Here is a 20,814-nt window from a genome sequence, read left to right as displayed (position 1 = left end):
ATTGTTGGCATTATTACAGATGCCCCCTATCCCACCCCAGCCCCCGCCTTTGCTCCCATAAAAAAAAAAAAAAAATGCCCAGATAGTTTCAGGCCTCTTAACTTACTAAGGAGGCCTTGAGGCACCTGTCCTGCCTCCAACAAAAACCTATTTGGATTCAGAGATAGATTGATGGTTGCCAGAGGGGAGGGGTGTGGTGTTGGAGATCGGGATGAGAAAAGCTGATGGGGTTAATAAGTACTAATTGGTAATTTCAAAATAGGCACGGAGTGCAAGGTAAGGCATAGGGAATATAGTCAACAATACCGTAATAACTATCTATGGAGCCGGTGGGCGCTTGAATTATCAGAGGGAACACTTTGTAACCAATATGAAGGTCTACCCTCCGTGCTCTACCCCTGAAACTAACACAAAATAGTGTTTAATGCGGACTGTAATAGAAAAATAAAATATTCAAATAAAATAAAAACACCTGCTGGGCACTGGCCCCTCTGAAAGAATCCAGCTGCACCAGCCGCCCAGCGCTTCGGGTCCCCCGGACTGGAAGAGGGAAGCCAGAGACTCTCCCTGGGGCGCCCTCCGCCCCAGACAGAGGCCCCGCTCCCGGCCTCTCTGCAGCAGCAGTCCTCCCGGAGCGCCCGGTCTGTGCCCACGGGGAGGGTTCGAGTCCCAACCCTGGCACTACCTACACCTGTCACCACTTACTCGGTGGCCCTGGACGCCCATCCATTACACCTAACTGCCTCTATAGGCTCACCCTAGACGAGCAAGCGCGGCACCCAACTCCGCAGCGGGGGCGCCGGCACCGCCGAGCCAGGGGCGCCCGCCCCGCAGTGCGTCCAAACGCAGGACGGCGCCGCGGGGGCTTGTGGGGCGGGGCAGGGCGGGACCCGGCGCCCCCTCCCCCCCCCCACCCCCGCAACCTCGCGCACCCCCTCCCACCACGCCACCCCCTCGCCGGCCACCTACCCCGCCGCCGCTGATCGCGCCGATGCCATCGAACTCCCGGCCCAGCCCGTCGGAGTCGTCGAGCACGTACGCGCCGCCGAACGCCAGGAGAGCGCAGAGCAGCAGGGGCAGGGCGGCCCGGCTCGCCGAACCCGCGGCGGCCGTCATGGCTTTTGCTCGGCGTTGCCGGGAAGCCTGGAGTAGCCTCTCAGCCATTGTGTGGGTCACAAGACTCCGGCGCCCAGGGAGGCGGGTCCGGTCGCCGTCATGATGGAAAAGGGCAGGAGGCCACTGACGCCTCCGCCGCCATCTTGGATGAGGGCAACCGACGCCTTCGCTGCCGCCGTACTGTTGGCGGGAGAGCTGAGCAGCCTTTTCTGCTGGCGCCCTTGCCGGGGTTGGGCTCCCGCCTTCACGTGTGCTCCCTTCGATGCTTCTCCACCCCCTGCTTGAGCACGTTAGCGAAGGGAAGTGTGGCCAAGGCAACTGGATAGTGAAGGCCTTGCCATGCCCTCCCCCAGCATCTCAGGGCGCACCTACCACGTGCCAGTCAGTGGCAGCCCCTAAGGTAGCCCCACTTCCGCAGTCACCTTGGTGGAGTCCCGTAGCTTTCAGAGCCTGTTTCTTCTTATGAAAGATGAAACAGAAAGAGCAGCCGCTCGGGGGGATTACATGCAATACAAGTAAGGTAATGGGCACCCGGTCCATTTTAGCCGAATCGGTTACCCACTGGGCAAACAGGTGACAGGGTTCTCCATGCTGGTAAAAACTATGTCTATTTAGCTTTTAGCTTCGTAGAGGACAGTGATGGGCAACCTTTTGAGCTCGGTGTGTCAAACTTCGCCAAAAAACTGAGCATAACCCGGGTAGTGTGTCACTTTGAGGGAAAAAAACATTATTTCGCAAATATTTCATCCTCAGGAGCAGCAAATGTTTCATCCTGGGCATGCGGCCGCGTGTCATCAGAAATGGCTACGCGTGTCAGTGCTGACACGCGTGTCATAGGTTCGCCATCGCTGGTAGAGGAGCTTCCACTGCCAGTTGAAATGGTTCCAGACAGATGACCCTCAGTTGGAAGGGAAGTTGTGAATTGTCCTGGGATGTCTGCCACATCCAACATTGGTCTGAGAGTTCTGATTTCCTTGGCCTTGGAGCAAATGGAAGAGTCTCTGAGAGGCTGCAGTGGGGGTAGGGGGGGATATATAGCTGTGCTTGCTCTGTCTCCTTAAATTACTGTAGGTCTAATCTGGCTTCCCAAGGACAGCCCCAACGTAATTATAATGGTGCCCCTTCACCCTCAACAATGTTCTGGTTTGGATGATTAGTCGTTTAGCCCCCTTTATAGGGATCGCTTCTATTTCTTGTTTTCCCAGTACCGCACATATGTGAACTCTACCTTCCCTCCTGCCACCATTCTACGACACAAGTCAGTAACTATCCAGCTCCCATAGATTTACCTTTCCAGAACGCACTATCATCCATCTGTTCTAACACAGTGTAGTAAGCGTGAGCTGAAGCAGCAGTAAATGAAAAGCCAAGGATGACAGATCAAGTGAATGCTAAGAATCCTACCAACCCTGTGATTTTATATCCATGATATGCATATACCATGTAATAATGTCACTAGAAGGGAAGTACCAACGTGGTAATAGAGGAAAATACCATGTACATGAAATCAGGAAGTTGAGACTATCCAGCATTAGTCATCCTGTAGCGCATCGTTGTACCTGGTATTTGGGAGGCACACCACAAATATTTGTGCAATGTGTGAAATCTGCAGAAGAGGAAACACAAAATGTTTAACAGAAAAAGCTTTGCCTCCAGGACAAACCACTGGTTCCTATTAGTTCATACGCCAGAGTCATTCCTTACTAGAGAAAATATCTCTTCAAATTTATTTTCTATGCTTTATTAGACAAGGAAGTTTCTAATAAAAAAAAAAAAAAAAGCAAGAATACAAGCTGAGAAAGGGAAATCCTTAGACCACTGGGCACAGCATTCAAATTTGCTCAAGACGTGAGAAAACGGAAATGGCAGTTAGACATGTAGGTCTTTTCTCATGATTTGGTAGCTGGCTTCCCTCAGACCAAGCAATCAGAGAGGGAGAAGGAGGAAGTCACGAATTTTTCTGACTAAACCATTGCTTCTGCTTTATTAACTAGGGTGGCACACTAAGTCTAGCCACACCAAGGTGACAAATTAGGCTTCACCTTTTGAAAGGAAGAGTGTCAAAGAATTTATGAACATAATTCAAAATCACACACATACCCATGATGAATTTTAGAAAACCACTCATATGATGTAGCATTAAATATTGCAGTAACTAATATTGAACTTATTGAAAGAAATGGGTATTATAACATACCATAAAGAGACGCTGACGACGACGCCTTGCCATACTAGCAGTCAGCAGCTGTGCGTCGCTGCAGGTTGCCCAGGACCAAGCCAGAGAGGGTTGGACCTGCATTACCACCATTTGTCCACCATCCAGAACTGAAATATCATTGCTGACATGTACACATAAGAAACTGTTTGACATTGAAATTGGGACTCAAAAGAACTGTTGGCCCAGAAAGAAACTCACTACAGACTGATTCATTTGCCTCTCAGCATAACCATTATTGCTTGTCTCATTTTCTGTTCTTATAAGTGTATTTCTAGTATCACATGATCTCAATCATCTAGGGGAAATAATGAACAACATAAACTGATGAACAAAAACAGACCCGGAGACAGGGAAGCATCGATCAGACTGTCAGAGGGAAGGTAGGGGAGGGTGGGGGGAAGAGGGAGAGATCAACCAAAGGACTTGTATGCATGCATATAAGCCTAACCAGTGGTCACAGACAACAGGGGGGTGGGGACAAGTGTGGGGAGGGCTTTGGGATGGGAATGGGGGGATGAGGACAAATATGTGATACCTTAATAAAATTTTTTTTAAAAAGTTTACTCAATTACTGTGTATTTGCAAAGATATTTTAGCATACTCTTAAAAAGCACTGGGGAGAATGAAGATGCATTATTTTTTATAAAATTGCAGGTATTCCTGTCACTCTTGGATCTTCATGATAATCTCTGCTATGCTCATTCTATAATATTACCCACAGCTCTGGGTAACAGAACCTTTACCAGTCCGGATGCCACAGAATCCATACCAATCACGCTGACACCAGATCTTCCCTCCTATCTGTCCCCAGTTACTCGGCCCCAGCTGACTCAATTTTTGCCCATCATCTGTATTTCTTCTCTGTCCCATCCTTTAGGTTGAACCTCCTTCAATATTAATGCATGCCTTGGTTAAACCTAAATTCATGAACCACTTTTTGTCTTTTATTTTTATTGATTTCAGAGAGGAAGAGGGAGAGAGAGGTAGAAACATCAATGATGAGAGGAAATCATTGATCTGCTGCCTGCACGCCCCACACTGGGGACCAAGCTCGCAATCTGGGCATATGCCCTGACTGGGAATTGAACCGTGACCACCTGGTTCATAGGTTGATGCTCAACCACTGAGCCACGCTGGCCAGGCCCTTTTGGGATCTTAAATCTTAAACTATCAGCTGGCTATCCCCACCATAAGCAAACCTGACAGGACAGATGACTTCAAAAATTAAGCTAAAACAGCAGTCTGCACACCCACAATACATCAGAGGAAACCATTTGGAATTAATAGTCTTCTTAACATTTGGTTGTTAAGTGGAATAATAAAGGCACTAACATTATTTATATAATTTAATAAGTGGAATGATAAGGACATTAACATTATATAATTTACAGACACCAAGAAATACATATATTTTAAAAAGGTGTTTAGGATATGAAAGACTCCAGCCTTTAGTTTGATAACACATCTCCATTTTAACTATTACTATATTTAAGCATGTTCTGACTTAACCTTGAAGTCAAAACATTTACAAGTCTGAAATGAGAAGCTGTATTAACTCAAAATTTTTTAAAGGTGGAGCCAACTGAGCTAGTGGTACAATGAGGCATTAAAGTACCCAAAACAGACAAGGATTTGAACACAAAGCGTTTCCACCCTTTTCCCTTTGCAGAGGTTCTGTTCTCTCCGACCCCTTATATTCTCTTACACAGGCACCTATTCTGTACACCAGTCGTTATCAAACTTTGGACATCAGACTCACTTAGAGGGCTTGTTATAACACACACTAGAGGCCTGGTGACAAAATTCGTGCACCGTGGGGGACGGGGGGTGTCTCTCAGCCCAGCCTGCACCCTCTCCAATCTGGGAATCCCTCTCACAATCCAGGACTGCTGGCTCCCAACTGCTCGCCTGCCTGCCTGCCTTCCTGCCTGCCTGCCTGCCTGATTGCCCCTAACTGCTTCTGCCTGCCAGCCTGATCACCCCCTAACCACTCCCCTGCCAGCCTGATCACCCCCTAACCACTCCCCTGCCAGCCTGATCGACGCCTGACTGCTCCCCTGGGTGGCCCAATTGCCCCTAACTGCCCTCCCCTGCTAGCCCAGTCACCCCCAAATGCCCTCCCCTGCAGGCCTGGTGCCTCCCAACTGTCCTCCCCTGCTGGCCTGATCACCCACAACTGCCCTCCCCTGCAGGCCATCTTGTGGCCACATGGGTGTGGCCATCTTATGTGTTAGAATGATGGTCAGTTTGCATATTACCTCTTTATTATATAGGATTGTTGGACTCACACCCCTGAGCTTCTGACTTTCTGGGCCTGGGGTAAGACCCAGAACTGTAGTTCTCACATTTTCCCTGGTGACATTAATGCTCTAAGAACCACATTTGGAGAAATGATATAAATGGATCTGGGGAGCTGTGCCAAAAGGTAGCAGTCAACCAAGGTTTTACCTGACAATTTAATATTTTACCCCTCCCAGAATTTTTGTGTCTTTAGAAAGGAAGCATGAAAGCAAATTCAAGACTCAAGAGAAATATTTCCTAACTAGAGGCCCGATGCATGAAATTCATGCAAGGGGCTCAGCCCTTGCAGCCCTGGCTGCCTCAGCCCTCGTGGCCCCAGCTGCCTCAGCTCTGGAGGCACTGGCTGCTGCGCAGCCCTGCGGCCCCGCCCTCTGGTTGTTCCAGAAGGTTGTTCTGCCATCCAGTCTAATTAGCATATTAGCTCTTTATTATATAGGATAGTTACATTTTAGGCCCTTGACAAGGAATGTGAAAAATATTTTTGTTCAGTGGTCCTATAAAAAAGCTTAGCAAATGTCTGTTGACTTACACACTTTGGATCTTAATCCTGTGGATGCCCATCTCAGGACATAACCACAGATGCCAGCAATAGAACATTCTTTATCTTTCTGTAACAACTAAATTCTATTTCAATCCCCCATTCTGCCAAGATGGTGGAAACTTAATTACAATCAATTCAGGATCCAACCTCTCCATCCTCTTGGTTCCACCTGTATTCATGTTCTTGGCTGTCATAACAAAATACCACAGAGTGGGTGATTTAAACAACAGAAACTTATTTTCTCACAGTGCTGGGAGCTAGAAGTTCAAGATCAAAGTGTGAGTAGGTGTGCTTTGTTGCAAGGGCCCTCTCCTTGGCTTGCAGATGGCTGCCTTCTCTCCGTGTCCTCACTATGTACTATGCATAGCCCTATGTCTGTGTGTGTGTATAAGTCTCTTCTTATAACGACACCAGTCATATCATATGGGGGGCCCATGCTAACAGCTTCAGATTAACGTAATCACCGATTTAAATGCCCTATCTTCAAATACAGGAGTTCAAGCTACTGTCTGTCTATCAATTCTGGCCTGAAATGCACCCATTCTGGTTTTCAGTAGTTAGCGCATGCAGGACTCACCTGAGTTGTCCTCATCAGTAGCATGCCCCATCTTTCTCTCTCTATCTCTCTCTGTCTCTCTCTCTTTATTGATTTTAGAGAGGAAGGAAAAGGGAGAGAGAGAAACATCAATGATGAGAGAGAATTATTGATTGGCTGCCTCCTGCACACCCCCTTCTGAGGATTGAGCCTGCAACCTGGGCATGTGCTCTGACTGGGAATCAAACCATGACCTCCTAGTTCATAGGTCAGTGCTCAACCACTGAGCCATGCCAGCTGGGAAATATCTCTCAATAAGAGGCCCCAGGCCAGGCACTAGAGCATCCTTCCTTGCTTCACAGCTTGCCCTCTCTTGGCATCTCCAAGCCCAACATAAGTAGCAGCCATCTGCCCATCATTCTGTAGCTCATGCTGGGTGGCTCTAGGCATAGCATGAGCAGTAGCTGACGTTGCACCTTCCAGGAGATCCCAGAGGTCCCAGAGCTAGTGCACAAATGAAAGAACAGAAGAAATCTCCAGTAAAAGAACTAAATGAAATGGAAGCAAGAAAACTACCAGATACAGAGTTCAAAACAATGATTATAAGGATGCTCAAGGAACTTAGAAGAACTTTAAGAAACTTAGTGAAAACATCAACGACAGAAAAAAAGACCAATCAAAAATGAAGGATACACTAACTGAAATGAAAAATAATTTACAGGAAATCAATAGTAGAGTAGAAGACACTGAGAATCAAATCAATTATTTGGAATTTGAGGAAGCAAACACCCAGTCAGAATAGCAAAAAGAAAAAAGAACCCAAAATTATGAAGATAGTGTAAGGAGTCTCTGGGACTACTTTAAGCACACCAATATTTGCATCACAGGGGTACAGGAAGGCGAAGAGAGGGAGAAAAAAATTGAAAACCTATTTGAAAAAATGACAGCAAACTTCCTTTACATGGTGAAAGAAATAGACATACAAGTCCAGGAAGCACAGAAAGTCCCAAACAAGAGGAACCCAAAGAGGCCCACACCAAGACACATCATAATTAAAATGCCAAAGGTTAAAGACAAAGAGTGAATCTTAAAAGCAGCAAGAGAAAAGCAGTTTCCTACAAGGGAGTTCCCATAGGACTGTCAGCTGATTTCTCAACAGAAACTTTGTAGGCCAGAAGGGAATAGCAAGAAATATTCAAAGTGATGAAAAGCAAAAACCTACAACCAAGATTACTCTACCCATCAAAGCTACCATTCAGAATTGAAGGTCAGATAAAGAACTACACAGACAAGAAAAAGCCAAAAGAGTTCATCACCACCCAACCAGCATTACATGAAATGTTAAAGGGTCTTCTTGAAGAAGGAGATGGAGGAGGGGGGGGAGGGAGAGGGAAAGGGAGGAAAAGAAGAAATCAAGAATATGAACAATAAAATGGCAATAAATACATATCTATCAATAATTGTAACTAAAAATCAAAATAAACGAACAAGAAATCTAATGAGCAAAATAAACTGATGAATAAAATAGAACAAGAGGCATGGAAACATGGAACAGACTGAAGAATCTCCGAGGGAAGAGGGGTGGGAGGGATGGGAAGAGATTAATCAAAGGACTTATATATGCACATATGAATAACCCATGGACTCAGACAATAGGGTGATGAAGGCCTGGGGTGGGGCATGAACCGGGTGGAGGCTGGCAATGGGGAGAAATAAAGGGGGGAAGGGAATCTGTAATACTTTCAACAATAAAGATTTTTCTTAAACCCTAGGAATGTCTTCTCCCCACACTCCACCACCCTCTTTTCACCCAATAATTCCTCCTAAGAAGCAATAAATGCTGCTTTAACTAGTGAATTTGTACCACACAGACAATGCAGCCCACAAAGGACCCTTCATCAGCAGATTAGGCTCTTGCACTGTCAGCCCCATGGAGAAGTTGGAACTGGCAGAACCACATTCTCTTTCCCTTTCCACATGGGTGGTACACTGCCACTGCCCAGTGTTGGGTGTCCATTTTGTGACCTCAGAAGACCAGAGAACTGGCACAGCAAAAATGCAAATCCCCTAAAGGCAGTATCCTATCTAATAAAGGAGTAATATGCAAATTGACCATCACTCCAACACACAAGATGGCCGCCCCCATGTGGTCAAAGATGGCCGTCCCCATGTAGACACAAGATGGCCAACACAAAATGGCCTGCAGGGGAGTGCAGTTGTGGGCGATCAGGCCAGCAGGGGAGGGCAGTTAGGGGTGACCGGGCTGGCAGAAGAGGGCAGTTGTGGGCCATCAGGCCAGCAGGGGAGGGCAGTTAGGGGTGACCGGGCCTGCAGGGGAGGGCAGTTGGGGGAGACCAGGCCTGCAGGGGAGGGCAGTTGGGGATGACCAGGCCTGCAGGGGAGGACAGTTGGGGCCAACTAGGCTGGCAAGGGAGGACAGTTAGGGGTTACTGGGCCAGCAGGGGAGGACAGTTGGGGGCAACCAAGCCTGCAGGGGAGGACAGTTGGGAGCAACCAGGCTGCCAGGGGAGGGCTGTTAGGGGCAATTCAGCCAGCAGAGGAGCAGTTAGGCATCAATCAGGCTTACAGGGGAGTGGTTAGGGGGTGATCAGGCTGGCAGGCAGGCATCTGAGCAGTTGGGAGCCAGCAGTCCTGGATTGTGAGAGGGATGTCCCAGATTGGAGAGGGTGTAGGCTGGGCTGAGGGACACCTCCCCTCTCCCCCGCAGTGCACGAATTTTGTGACCGGGCCTCTAGTTTAAAATAATTGCTAATTGGCTTTTTCTCACTTTAGTGTTTTAAATGTCACAGAGACTCAAGAGCTCTCGAATTATCAACTCTTCATTAATAGCCCTGTGGTTGAAAATGTAGTATTGTCAAAAATTCTGGACTAAATGACAAGCAAATCTTTTAAAAGTTATTAAATGTTTTATTGTGTAGAAATGGCAATGTTTTAGCATAAGTCAACCACCATTTTTCTCCTGTTTAATCAAAGGTGAAAGTTTGTGTTTCTTGTGTTTTTTAACTACATCCTTTTTTTTGAAGAGCAAAATACATAAATGTTTGGTGTGAAAAATAACCTTTTCCTGAAAGCAGAAGTATTGTCTATTTAGGTAAAATAGGAGATCCTGAAAGTCATGAAATACCCATGTGTAAATGCAACAGATAAGCAGATGTGCAAAAATGAGAACTTGCATAAGTTGAAATCATTACTTTCATTTTGTACAGGCTTAAGGGTTTTATTATTAACTAGAGGCCTGGTGCATGAAATTTGTACATTGGAGGGGGGGTGTTCCCTCAGCCCAGCCTGAACCCACTCCAATCCGGGACCCCTCGGGGGATGTCTGACTGCTGGGATCAGGCCTAAACCGGCAGTTGGGCATCCCTCTCACAATCTGGGACCACTGGCTCCTAACTGCTCATCTGCCTGCCTTCCTGGTCACCCCCAACTGCTGCCCCCCACCAGCCTGGTTGACCCTTACTGCCCCCTCTGCCGGCCTGGTCACCCCAGCTGCCCTCCCCCTTCTGGCCTGGTCATCCCTAACTGCCCCCTCTGCCGGCCTGGTCACCCCTTACTGCCCCCCTCCCAGCCTGGTCACCCCCAACTGCCCCCCTGCGGGCCTGGTCACCCCACGCAGCCCGTTGCTCAGTCGTTTGGTTGCCCCTCGCTAACCCCCCTGCGGGCCTGGTCGCCTCATGCAGCCTGCTGCTCAGTCGTTTGGTCGTCCCTCGCTAACCTCCCTGACAGCCTGGTCGCCCCACGCAGCCTGTTAGGTCGTCCATTCAGTTGCGATGGTTGCTTAGGCTTTTATTATTATAGATTTCTCCACATTGTACTTTAATTTTTCACTGTTTTGGTAAAAATACAAACTTCTGAATTTTTACATTACTGTATGCTCAATTACTTTGAAAATTCTCATGCATTTTATAAATTATATTATTACTTTTATTATTCTCAATGAAAGACCTACAAAAGAATTATAGAAAACCTTTACATTCTTGTATTATCCTGAATAACCTCAAGATTAAAGTCAAGGTTATGTCATAAGACATCTTTTCTATCTCTAGGGAGAATTTTTAAAAAAGTACCAACAACAACCTCTAATCTTCTTTTACAAAAATAGATTCGAATTGTCTTGATTACAGTTTTTCAAGTTAAATATTTGCATCTCTAATTAATTCTGTTCTTATAAAGTAATATGCTCCCCTTCATTTGTAATACAAATTTCAGATGACAAGGTTCAACAGTGATGTCTGATTTTTTTATATCTGAAAAGTTCTAGGAGCTCATTTCACTTCATATTAAACTACTTATAGATTTGGTGGCAACTGTCAACTACATGAGTTTTCATTATAGCAATCCATGTATTTCTCAAAGTGATTTTCCAGTTTCATAAAATTATTGGTTTTTCTAAACCAGTTAGTTTAACTAGTTTTAACATGGTTTTAGCAATCATTGCCTTTTATTCTACTAGTAAGAGTCAAAGGAGAAAATGGTTCTACAATGCAATACTATAAAGCCAAGTCACTTGATCACTTTAAAGAACAAAAGATTTAGTTAGCCCTGCTGTCAGCCCCATTAAGCAGTGAAACATGTTCAGTATATACCCAGTCCCCACCTTCCCTCTGTAGTTTTTCTCCCATGGATCTTGATCACCCTGAATCCATCTATAACATCCTACCCTACCTCCCATCCAATGACTCGTCCTATCTTTTTGTACCTCTCTCGGAGTGTTATCTATTTTTTGTCATTGTATTATGGTTATTATTGCATGTACCTTTCTCCTTCTCTAGGTGATAAGCTCCTACAGGCTATAACCAGGTCCTACATAGCTCTCAGCCCTGTGTGCTAAGAGTATTATAGATGTATTTGTTGACAGAGCAAATATATGACTGAATCAATGAATCAATGAATTCCAGTACATATTTTATTAAATAATCCCCATGTAATATTGGTATACATGTATACATTGTAATTAAGATGCAGAGAGAAAAGCAAGTTATAAAAAATTATACTCCAGGAAATAATAGATAAAACATCTTTTAAAGTATTTAGAAGACTTTTTTTTGTTCAGATTTGGATAAAATACCTCCCTCCTGTTGTGGTGCTGCTTCCTCATTGGTTTATGATGAAATATGACTGCAACTTCCTGTCCACTCAACAGTGTGGGTTTCTCTTCTTGATGCAAGCTGATTTTTCTGGCTCCTCAGTTGACGAAAACGTCACCCCAAGAAACATGGGTAAGTGTTAAATTTTTAAATGAAATAAGATTTCTAAGTTAACATACTTTTGCATGATTGTCAGTGATGTTTGCGACATTTTGTCTAGTTTAGGTTGTATAAATGTGGCGCTGCGGAGTATCGTAAGAGAGAAAAGAGGATGACACGTGATTTCCTCTACTTTGAGGAATGATAAAAGGATGTCAAAATTTGCATTTACAAACAAGTAAAATTTTATGCAAAAGGGGGATGTTTATACTCTGTCTTCTCTTCATTTGGCAAACTGAATTAAGTGGTTAGAAAGATAGGTCTATATCCAAGAAAGCTCCTGGCTGTAGAGTTAGTTAGCACCATTTCCTCATCAGCACAATGGTCTAGTGATACTTTTTATACCACCAAAACTAAAGTGAAATTTGGAAATAATATTTCCATTATTAAGAAGTATTGAGTAATAATTCTTAATAAGTGAGTATCACACTGTCAGGCACGTAGTAGAGTCTTAATAAGTAGCTATTAAAATGATAAATGAAGGCAACTGTATCCGATAATACTGTAGGGAAACATTTTGTCTTTTGATCGTTGTCATCAATGATTTGTACTACTTTAGGAGCTGGTTAAGAACAGTTGTATTTTAGCATGCTATGGATTATCTCCTTTTGGCAATTGGTAACAATGAAAACAAAAGTCAAAAACGTACTTTTTTTTTCAGAACTAGTTCTAAAAATAATTTTTCTGAAAGTTTGATTAGTCAAAATAATAACTGAAAAGATGTATGAATAATAAAATTATGTATTTGTTAAAATATCAGATTCACACAGATTAATTTAACAACTATTTTCTGCAGAGCTGGTATTGTATGTGAAACGTTACTGTACACTTTATACTCTGAGGGCCTCTGGCTTCTCCACTGTGCTCTGAGTAGATGGCCAAAGATGACCTCCTTTTAGGAAATGTAAGGGACAGCACACAGGACACCTATGAACTACTGGTGTTGTCATTAAAATAATAACATTAGCTAATATGTAGTAAAAGGCTTGCCATGTGCTATGTACTTTGCTTCATGTGTTATGTCATTTAATCCTCACAACAACTCTAAGAAGTGGGTACCATCTCACTGTCTTACACCTGTGAAAACTGAAAGTTAGAGACTTAAAGAAACACACATGTTCACAAATCCCCACAAAGACTGCATTTCAGTCTCCAGAGCCACCCACTGCCTGTTTCCCAACAGAGAAGACACCCAGTATCTTCTTCATCAAACCACTGGGGCTTGTGGTTGTTTCAGTCAAGACAGGAAACGCTTTTACACAGAAAGAAATGTGTCCCCTTGAGAACTTTATAAGTCATCATAAAACCATTCTTTCCATTTTACTCATCTTTTTTTTTTATAAATATGTTTTATTGATTTTTTTACAATAGAGGAAGGGAGAGGGAGAGAGAGCTAGAAACATCAATGAGAGAGAAACATCAATCAGCTGCCTCCTGCACACCCCCCACCGGGGAATGTGCCCACAACCAAGGTACATGCCCTTGACCATAATCGAACCTGGGACCTTTCAGTCCGCAGGCCGACACTCTATCCACTGAGCCAAACCAGTCAGGCATCATTTTACTCATCTTATCTTTTTTTGGAGAGAAACGGTGCATGTTTTTGAGCAACAAGAGTAAAGGAAGGGCCCCCACTGACCCAGCTCTCTCGGTCCTGGTCCTGAGGAAAGGATACTTCATGGTTCAGGTGCTCTCCCAGGCACATGAGCCCAGTAATGGACGTGATGCTGTGCAGCCATCAGAGTTGCGTCCTCAGTAGCTTATTTAATCTTTCATGCATCCAAGATTTTTTTCTAGTGTCATTTTCCTTCTCACTTATATCCTTTCTTTTATAAGGATTTTAGGGGTCGATTTTCTCAGTGGTAGTTTATCTGAAAATGTCTATATTTTTGCTTTTGAAACTTAGTTCTGTTGGGTACACAATTATGGGATGACATTTTCTTAGCCATTTGGAACTATCAATCCACTGTGTTCTGGTGTCTATAATTATTGGTGTTGAGAACTCCTTTGTCAGTGTAATGTCATCCTCTGTAGCGAGTCCATCTTTTCTCTCTGGCTCTTTTTTCTTCGTTTTTGTTGATCTACAGTTTGATGATAATGTGTCTAGTGTAAATTTCCATCTTCATTTGTTTGTTTTCAATCCCAGTGGGATTCACTGGGCTTCATGCATTTGAGGATTCCATGTCCTTCATGAGTTCTAGACTGCTGTTGGTCACACTTGTTTTGTGTTACTAGTATATATCTATGCTTCTATTCATTTTCTCTCTAAAATTCTTGGGGATCTGGTATGCTTCTTTCTTGTTTTTCCTGAATTTCACACATAGTGGCTAATCTCTCTCTCTCTCTCTCTCTCTCTCTCTCTCTCTCTCTCTCTCTCTCAATGAGTCCATGTTTGTTGGAAGTTTATCTGTGAGAATTCTTTGAAGCCTGCATTGGAGAGCTTCCTCCAGGGTGAACTTGTATTTACTTCTTCCTCATGCCTAGAATATTTATTTTTGGTGCATTCATTTTCATATTATTTAAATTACTTATTGTTTTGTTTTGTTTCTATGAATTGTTTTTTATATGTGAGCAAAGAAGTTAATCCATGTCCTTTTTAGGAAGGCAAAATGGTCCATCTGTGGGTGAAACAGATATTGATTGTCAAGATTCTTTACATCCCATCTCACATAGCCTTTTGATTCCACTTTTTAGCTTTCTAATTGCAATCAACATTCATACGGAAGAATTCACATATCCTCAGTGCACAGCTTGCTAAGTTTTACAAACAGAACTTGTCATGGGATAAACACTTTTATAAAGAAACGAAACCTTACAAATTCTCAGAAGTCCCAAAGTGCCCTCTTCCAGTCATTACCCAACCCCTCCCAAAGTTAAGAACTTAACCACTACCTGGCCTCCTTCCTCTCTCTCTCTCTCTCTCTCTCTCTCTCTCTCTCTCTCTCTCACACTCACACACACACACACACACACACACACACAAATGTTTACTATGACACTTTATATGGTTTCCTGCATTAATGCAGATCAGCTTTGTTGAGAAGGAAGAGAAATGCACAAAGGTTCTTACTTGTAAGAGATGATTAGATAGATGATAGATGATAGATAGATAATAAATAGATAGATAGATCTCACAGTAGGTCTTTATATATTCTTCTTTATCATGTTATAAATAGTGAAAGATAATTTCAACTTTAAAACAATTCACAGAGGATTCCTAAACTAAACTAAAAAGGAGGTTATAAAATTCAGCCTCATAACTCTGAGAACTGGGAGATTGTTTTTTCTTGGTGTGATAGCAAGATATTTGCTCCTTTTAGCCATCTATTTCCAACATCAAGTGCAGGAAGAAAATAAAAGCCCGTTTAAGTAAAATTCTTACGTTATCCATTATAACTTGTTGAAAAGAAACACTTTTTATTTTAACATTTCAAAGAAAACATGGTGATAGTTATAAGGAAACATAACAACACATTGTCACAGAGTTTGAAGACATGATGTGAGATCATTTTTATAAGTTTATTTGAAGGCCATGTTTTATAGAGAACATAAAAGTGATGACTTCTAGAAAATGTGGTTTTATATATCTAATTTGCATAAATGATTATTGATAAGTCATGTTCTTTAATTAGAACTGTTCTAACTACAAGACTTGTGCTAATCTATTGGTGCTACTATTTAGATGGAAAATAGAAAATATTATCTTCCTTCTCAACAAAGGCAGTCTGAATTGTTGCAAAAATACCTCAGATTTTTAAGGTATTTTTGTACAAAAGGCAAGAAACAAAATAAGAGTTTCTAGCATTACAATCTAGGATTGTGACTGAATTCTACCAAAGATTAAATACGTCATTTGGGGTTAATTGCTTAATAGGTAGCTCAATTCTGTACTTGAAATGTAGAGTTATAATAAATAGCACAGAGTTGTAGGGAACATAAATTACAACAAGTATGCATGCCATTTAATACAGTGCCCAAAACATCTAGCCCTTACTACATGGACCACTACACTGATTTCTGACAGCATAGATTAATTTTATCTGCTTCTTAATCAGATAGTGTATACTCTTTGTGCCTGCCTTTTTCTGTCACTCTGCATTATGTTTCTGAACTTCAACCATGTTATTGCATGAATGTAGCAATCATTTGTTCATTTTCATTGGTTCATGGTTTTCAATTGTGTTGCTATACAACGATTTCCTTATCTATTGTTAAGTAATACTGCTAATGAGTATTCCAGTTGGGGGATATTACAAATAGTACTACTGTGAACATGCTAATTCTACATCTTTTTGTAATCATATGCATCTATTTCTGTTGAGCATGCACCTAGAAGTGGAGTTTCTGAGCCATATGATATACACAAGTGCCAGTTTTCCAACCAAGGTACACCCATTGATGTAAAGGGCTGGCTTTCACATTTTGTTCCTATTTTTAGGTGTGGTAAAACTAGAACATTTCAGTTCTCCATTTTGTTTTAAGAGTGACATATGTATACCACACACTCTGGATATTGGTTACGCTGTCAGAATCCTTGTGCCTGTGGAGACAGGTCTCTTTCGTGCCTGAGGCTCAATGACCCTTGGAAGGGGGTGGTTTTGATGTTATCTGCACACAGGTAGAAGGCAAATCTTCCTTGTCTTGCCTAGTGACTCTACAGAGCTTTCTGTAAAGGCACCCATCAGATAAATCATCTAAAGCACCAATGGGTCTCACTAGCAAAGGAAGATAGACAGAAGTATTTTTCTACCCCTGTATAGCGAAAAGGGTGGATTCTCTATTCCTATATGAACCTGTAACATCAAACCTGTATATCTATATATATACAGGGTGCCCCCAAAAATGTACACACACTTTGCAAAATTATAAAGGCAGTGTTTATGAAAATATATTTCATTTTCAAAATGTAATAGAATCAGTTGTAAAATGTGTACACATTTTGGGGGGACACCTTGTATATACACACACACACATATATATTCACCTAGTAAAGAAGGAAACTGATGATCACAAGATTTTAATCAGAACTGAGAACATTCTGACCTCTATTTCATAGGAGTATCAGAAAGATAACGTGAGTTAACCACAAAGGAAGCAAAAGAAGAACAGAAGAGATAGTGTTATCTTGATGAAGGTTTAGTAAGCTCCGCTACTTTAAAATACTTTATCAAATTTCTTGTGACAATATTATAATAAGCTGACTTTAAAAGTGCCTTATCTCTAGAATGCCTATGATATTAACATTTTGAGACCATACAACCATAGAGTTTATTATACATTCAAATGCCTTTATTATTACAAACACATCAAATGAATTCGACATCTTTTTTATTAGCTCTTAAGATGACTTTTCAACATTAGTTTTGCATTCTTAGGTCATGTCCAGTGAGAAATAGAATTCCCTGGAATCTAGCATCTCTTGAATAAATCTTATTTGAAGTAGGTAAAATATCTCAGCTTGATTTCCTTTATTGAAGTCAATTAGATCATTTTCCCGTTATAAACACTTTTATTGTAGTTTAATGCATATTTAAATCTCTAAACACTGAAATACAAGCATATTGCTTCAAAATCCTGATGTATCTTTTAAACATCTAAATTATTCTACTTCATCTTTTATTACAGAAACAAAGGCATTTTAAAAAGAGATGTGAATCTCTGTGAAATTTATTTGTGTTTGCACCAACCTGCTGAGTTTCACGCCAAACCAATTGGGGACAACAAGCTCTGAACGATCGATCCTTGAGGGTTTCCTCACCAGCATTCTGTGATGATAAACACAAGGACGTCCGCCCACCAGAATCAACTGGCCGTGTACTGCCAGGTGACTGGATCCTGACTTCACACCATTGACATCTGTGTGAAAAGGGATCTATGCCCATTCTTTAAAAGCATTCATGAATTAACCAGCACGTTTAGAAGCAAAGAGAATTGAAAAGTGAAAGAGAATTCGATGTTGAGGACAAACTAAACGAGGCAAGACTGACTTTGCTGTTTAGCTCCTAAGAACTAATGTAATTGCCACGTTAAAAAGAAGAAAATGAACCACATCACATGTACTGATGAGCAGCACACCCTGGAACACTATTTGTTTCCAATTGTTTACATCTTCGTGGTAATAGTCAGCATTCCAGCCAATATTGGATCTCTCTGTGTGTCTTTTCTGCAGGCAAAGAAAGGAAATGAATTGGGAATTTATCTCTTCAGTTTGTCACTGTCCGATCTGCTGTATGCTCTCACTCTCCCTCTATGGATTCATTACACTTGGAATCAAGACAACTGGACTTTCTCTGCTGCCTTGTGCAAGGGATGTGCTTTCTTCACATACATGAACTTTTACAGCAGCACAGCCTTCCTCACCTGCATTGCTGTGGACCGGTACTTAGCAGTTGTCTACCCTCTGAAGTTCTTTTTCCTAAGAACAAGAAGATTTGCGTTCATGGTCAGCCTGTCCATCTGGGTAGTAGAAACCATCTTTAATGCTGCCATTTTGTGGGAAGAGGAGACATTTAAAGAATATTGCGACACCAATAAGTCTAATTTTACTCTATGCTATGACAGATACCCTTTGGCGGAGTGGCAAATTAGGTTCAACTTATTTAGGACGTGTACGGGCTATGCTATACCTTTGGTCATCATAATGGTTTGCAACCAGAAAGTTTACCAAGCGGTGCAACATAATCAAGCCACGGAAAACAGTGAAAAGAAAAGAATCATAAAACTACTTGTTACTATCACATTGACTTTTGTCTTGTGCTTCACTCCCTTTCATGTGATGTTGCTGCTCCGCAGCATTTTAGAGCGTATAGTTAACGAAAAGTATGGGAAGCAGACCTATAAAATGTATAGAATCACGGTTGCATTAACGAGTTTAAATTGTGTTGCTGATCCAATTCTGTATTGTTTTATAACTGAAACAGGAAGATCCGATATGTGGAATATATTAAAATTCTGTACTGGGAAACTTAATAGATCACAAAGACAAAGAAAAAGCATATTTTCTATGTCTACAAAAGATACTGTGGAGTTAGACACCCTGGAATAGAACCAAGGAATTGTTTTAAGGTGCACAATATTATATCATCAAGACTACATTTTGAAAAGGAAACCTAGCATGGAATGGAACTAAGTTTTCCAACTGAGAGAATATTTTAATATCTTCTCCAGTGGGGAAATATTTTGAAAGTGCACTGTGCAGCTCCTTGGCTTTTATTAAATAAATATTAAACAAAAATCTAATATCTCCTAATTACTCGGAATTGTTATTGTTGATGGCAATTGTTTTTGTACCGATGCTATAATCCCTTAGAGGTTAGTAAGATATGTAGGACTGTGTGTCTTTAATTTGGTAACCTTTATGTTTTTTTTATTATTTTCTCACTCTTTCTATAGATTTTAGGCCGTCAGCTATAACTTCTCCCAACCATATGTCCTTGTCTCCAACAACCCCAACTACAAAATACGTTTTCTAATCTTCTCACTCATTACTAAATATTTATTGAGCCCACTCTAAATACTGTTTTGTGTTTATTATTGGGGTTACAAAATATATGGTCTCATGAAGCCTAAGGAAGCTCACATCAGTTCAGACACCTAGTCACTTCTATATAAAGGAAAAGTAAATGGGCTAGAGTGACAATCTGAAGGCTCTTCCATGATATAAAGCACACGAGCTTTGTGGAAGCTCTTTTAGCTGCTCAAAGACCTTCTTTACTTTCTTTCCAATCACATTTTTGTTTTATTTTGATTTTTAAATATTCACAGTTAAGTACATAGTAGTTGAATTACCAGAAGCTTAATGTTAAGACAAAAAGACATATAGATTAAAAAATACATTTATTATATTAAATCTTATACTAGGAAACTTCTTTTAGGACTTAAAATATTTAGAGAGTCTTGATATAACATGTTCTTTTGAGTTGTCATTATAGAAATTACTCTGCTAGTTTTAAGTAGGTATTAGGTGAATATTTTTCCTAACTAGTGTATTTTTATCTTTATTTTATTTTATTTTTATTGATTTCAGAGAAGAAAGGAGAGGGAAAGAGAGATAGAAACATCAATGATGAGAGAGAATCATCGGTCGGCTGCCTCCTGCATGCTCCCCACTGGGGATTGAGCCCACAACCCAGGCAAGTGCCCTGACTGGGAATTGAACCATGACCTCTTGGTTCATAGGTTAATGCTCAAAACAATGAACCATGCTGGGTGGACCTAACCAATGTATTTTTAAAGATTTTTATCCTACTCTTCTCCTTTTCTTCTTCCTTCTTTGTCTTATCTGTTTCCTCTACTCCCACACCCCCCCCCAAAATGACCAGATAATAAATGTTTTTATTCCATTTTCTAGTCTCACAAAAAGCTAGATAACAAGAAAGTCTCATCTCCCTTCAATAACGAATTTCTAGACACACACTAAAAAACCAGTAAGTGCACAAACAAGTCATTTTCCAGGAAAATTTCCATGGCGGTGTGTACATAAGAGAAAAACCTTGCTTGAAGGCCATATGTACATTTTCTGTTCTTTGCATTTTTCTGTTCCTAAAGTTTGTGGAGAATTGATAAATTGTGTCTGGGCACTCAGAGAAACACATATGCTGAAAAATTGAAGGTGTATCATTAAAATGAAGAGTAACTAAAATGGGCCATGGCCGGGTAGCTCAGTTGGTTAGAGCATTGTCCTCATACACCAAGGTTTCAGGTTTGATCCCTGTCAGGGCACATGCCTGGGTTGCAGGCTCTATACCTAGTGTGAGGCATGCAGGAGGCAGCTGATCAATGATTCTGTCTCTTCATTGATGTTTCTATCTCATACCCTCTCTCTTCCTCTCTGAAA

At 41.7% G+C, this 20,814-nt stretch overlaps 2 protein-coding genes across 5 annotated transcripts in view; one reads left to right on the top strand and one right to left on the bottom strand.

Annotated features, from left to right (window-relative positions):
* Positions 1 to 1,166, bottom strand: part of GALC (galactosylceramidase) — a 127,411-nt gene extending 126,245 nt beyond the window's left edge. For all 4 annotated transcript variants that reach the window (XR_008556055.1, XM_054715847.1, XM_028155839.2 and 1 more), the window contains exon 1: positions 970 to 1,166. Coding sequence is in view for 3 of the 4 variants with exons in the window: in XM_054715847.1 (XP_054571822.1) it covers positions 970 to 1,164 (195 nt within the window). In the remaining variant the exon portion in view is untranslated. The remainder of the gene's footprint in view (positions 1 to 969) is intronic.
* Positions 1,167 to 11,883: 10,717 nt separating this feature from the next.
* Positions 11,884 to 19,485, top strand: GPR65 (G protein-coupled receptor 65). The gene is made up of 2 exons (XM_028155842.2): positions 11,884 to 11,951; positions 17,604 to 19,485. The coding sequence occupies exon 2, from the start codon at positions 18,019 to 18,021 to the stop codon at positions 19,021 to 19,023; it is 1,005 nt and encodes a 334-aa protein (XP_028011643.2). The 5' UTR covers positions 11,884 to 11,951; positions 17,604 to 18,018; the 3' UTR covers positions 19,024 to 19,485.
* Positions 19,486 to 20,814: the final 1,329 nt, after the last annotated feature.

Source organism: Eptesicus fuscus, chromosome 5 (assembly GCF_027574615.1).
Source record: "Eptesicus fuscus isolate TK198812 chromosome 5, DD_ASM_mEF_20220401, whole genome shotgun sequence".
In the NCBI taxonomy this organism is placed as follows: domain Eukaryota; kingdom Metazoa; phylum Chordata; class Mammalia; order Chiroptera; family Vespertilionidae; genus Eptesicus; species Eptesicus fuscus.
This window is presented reverse-complemented; position numbering and strand designations above follow the sequence as displayed.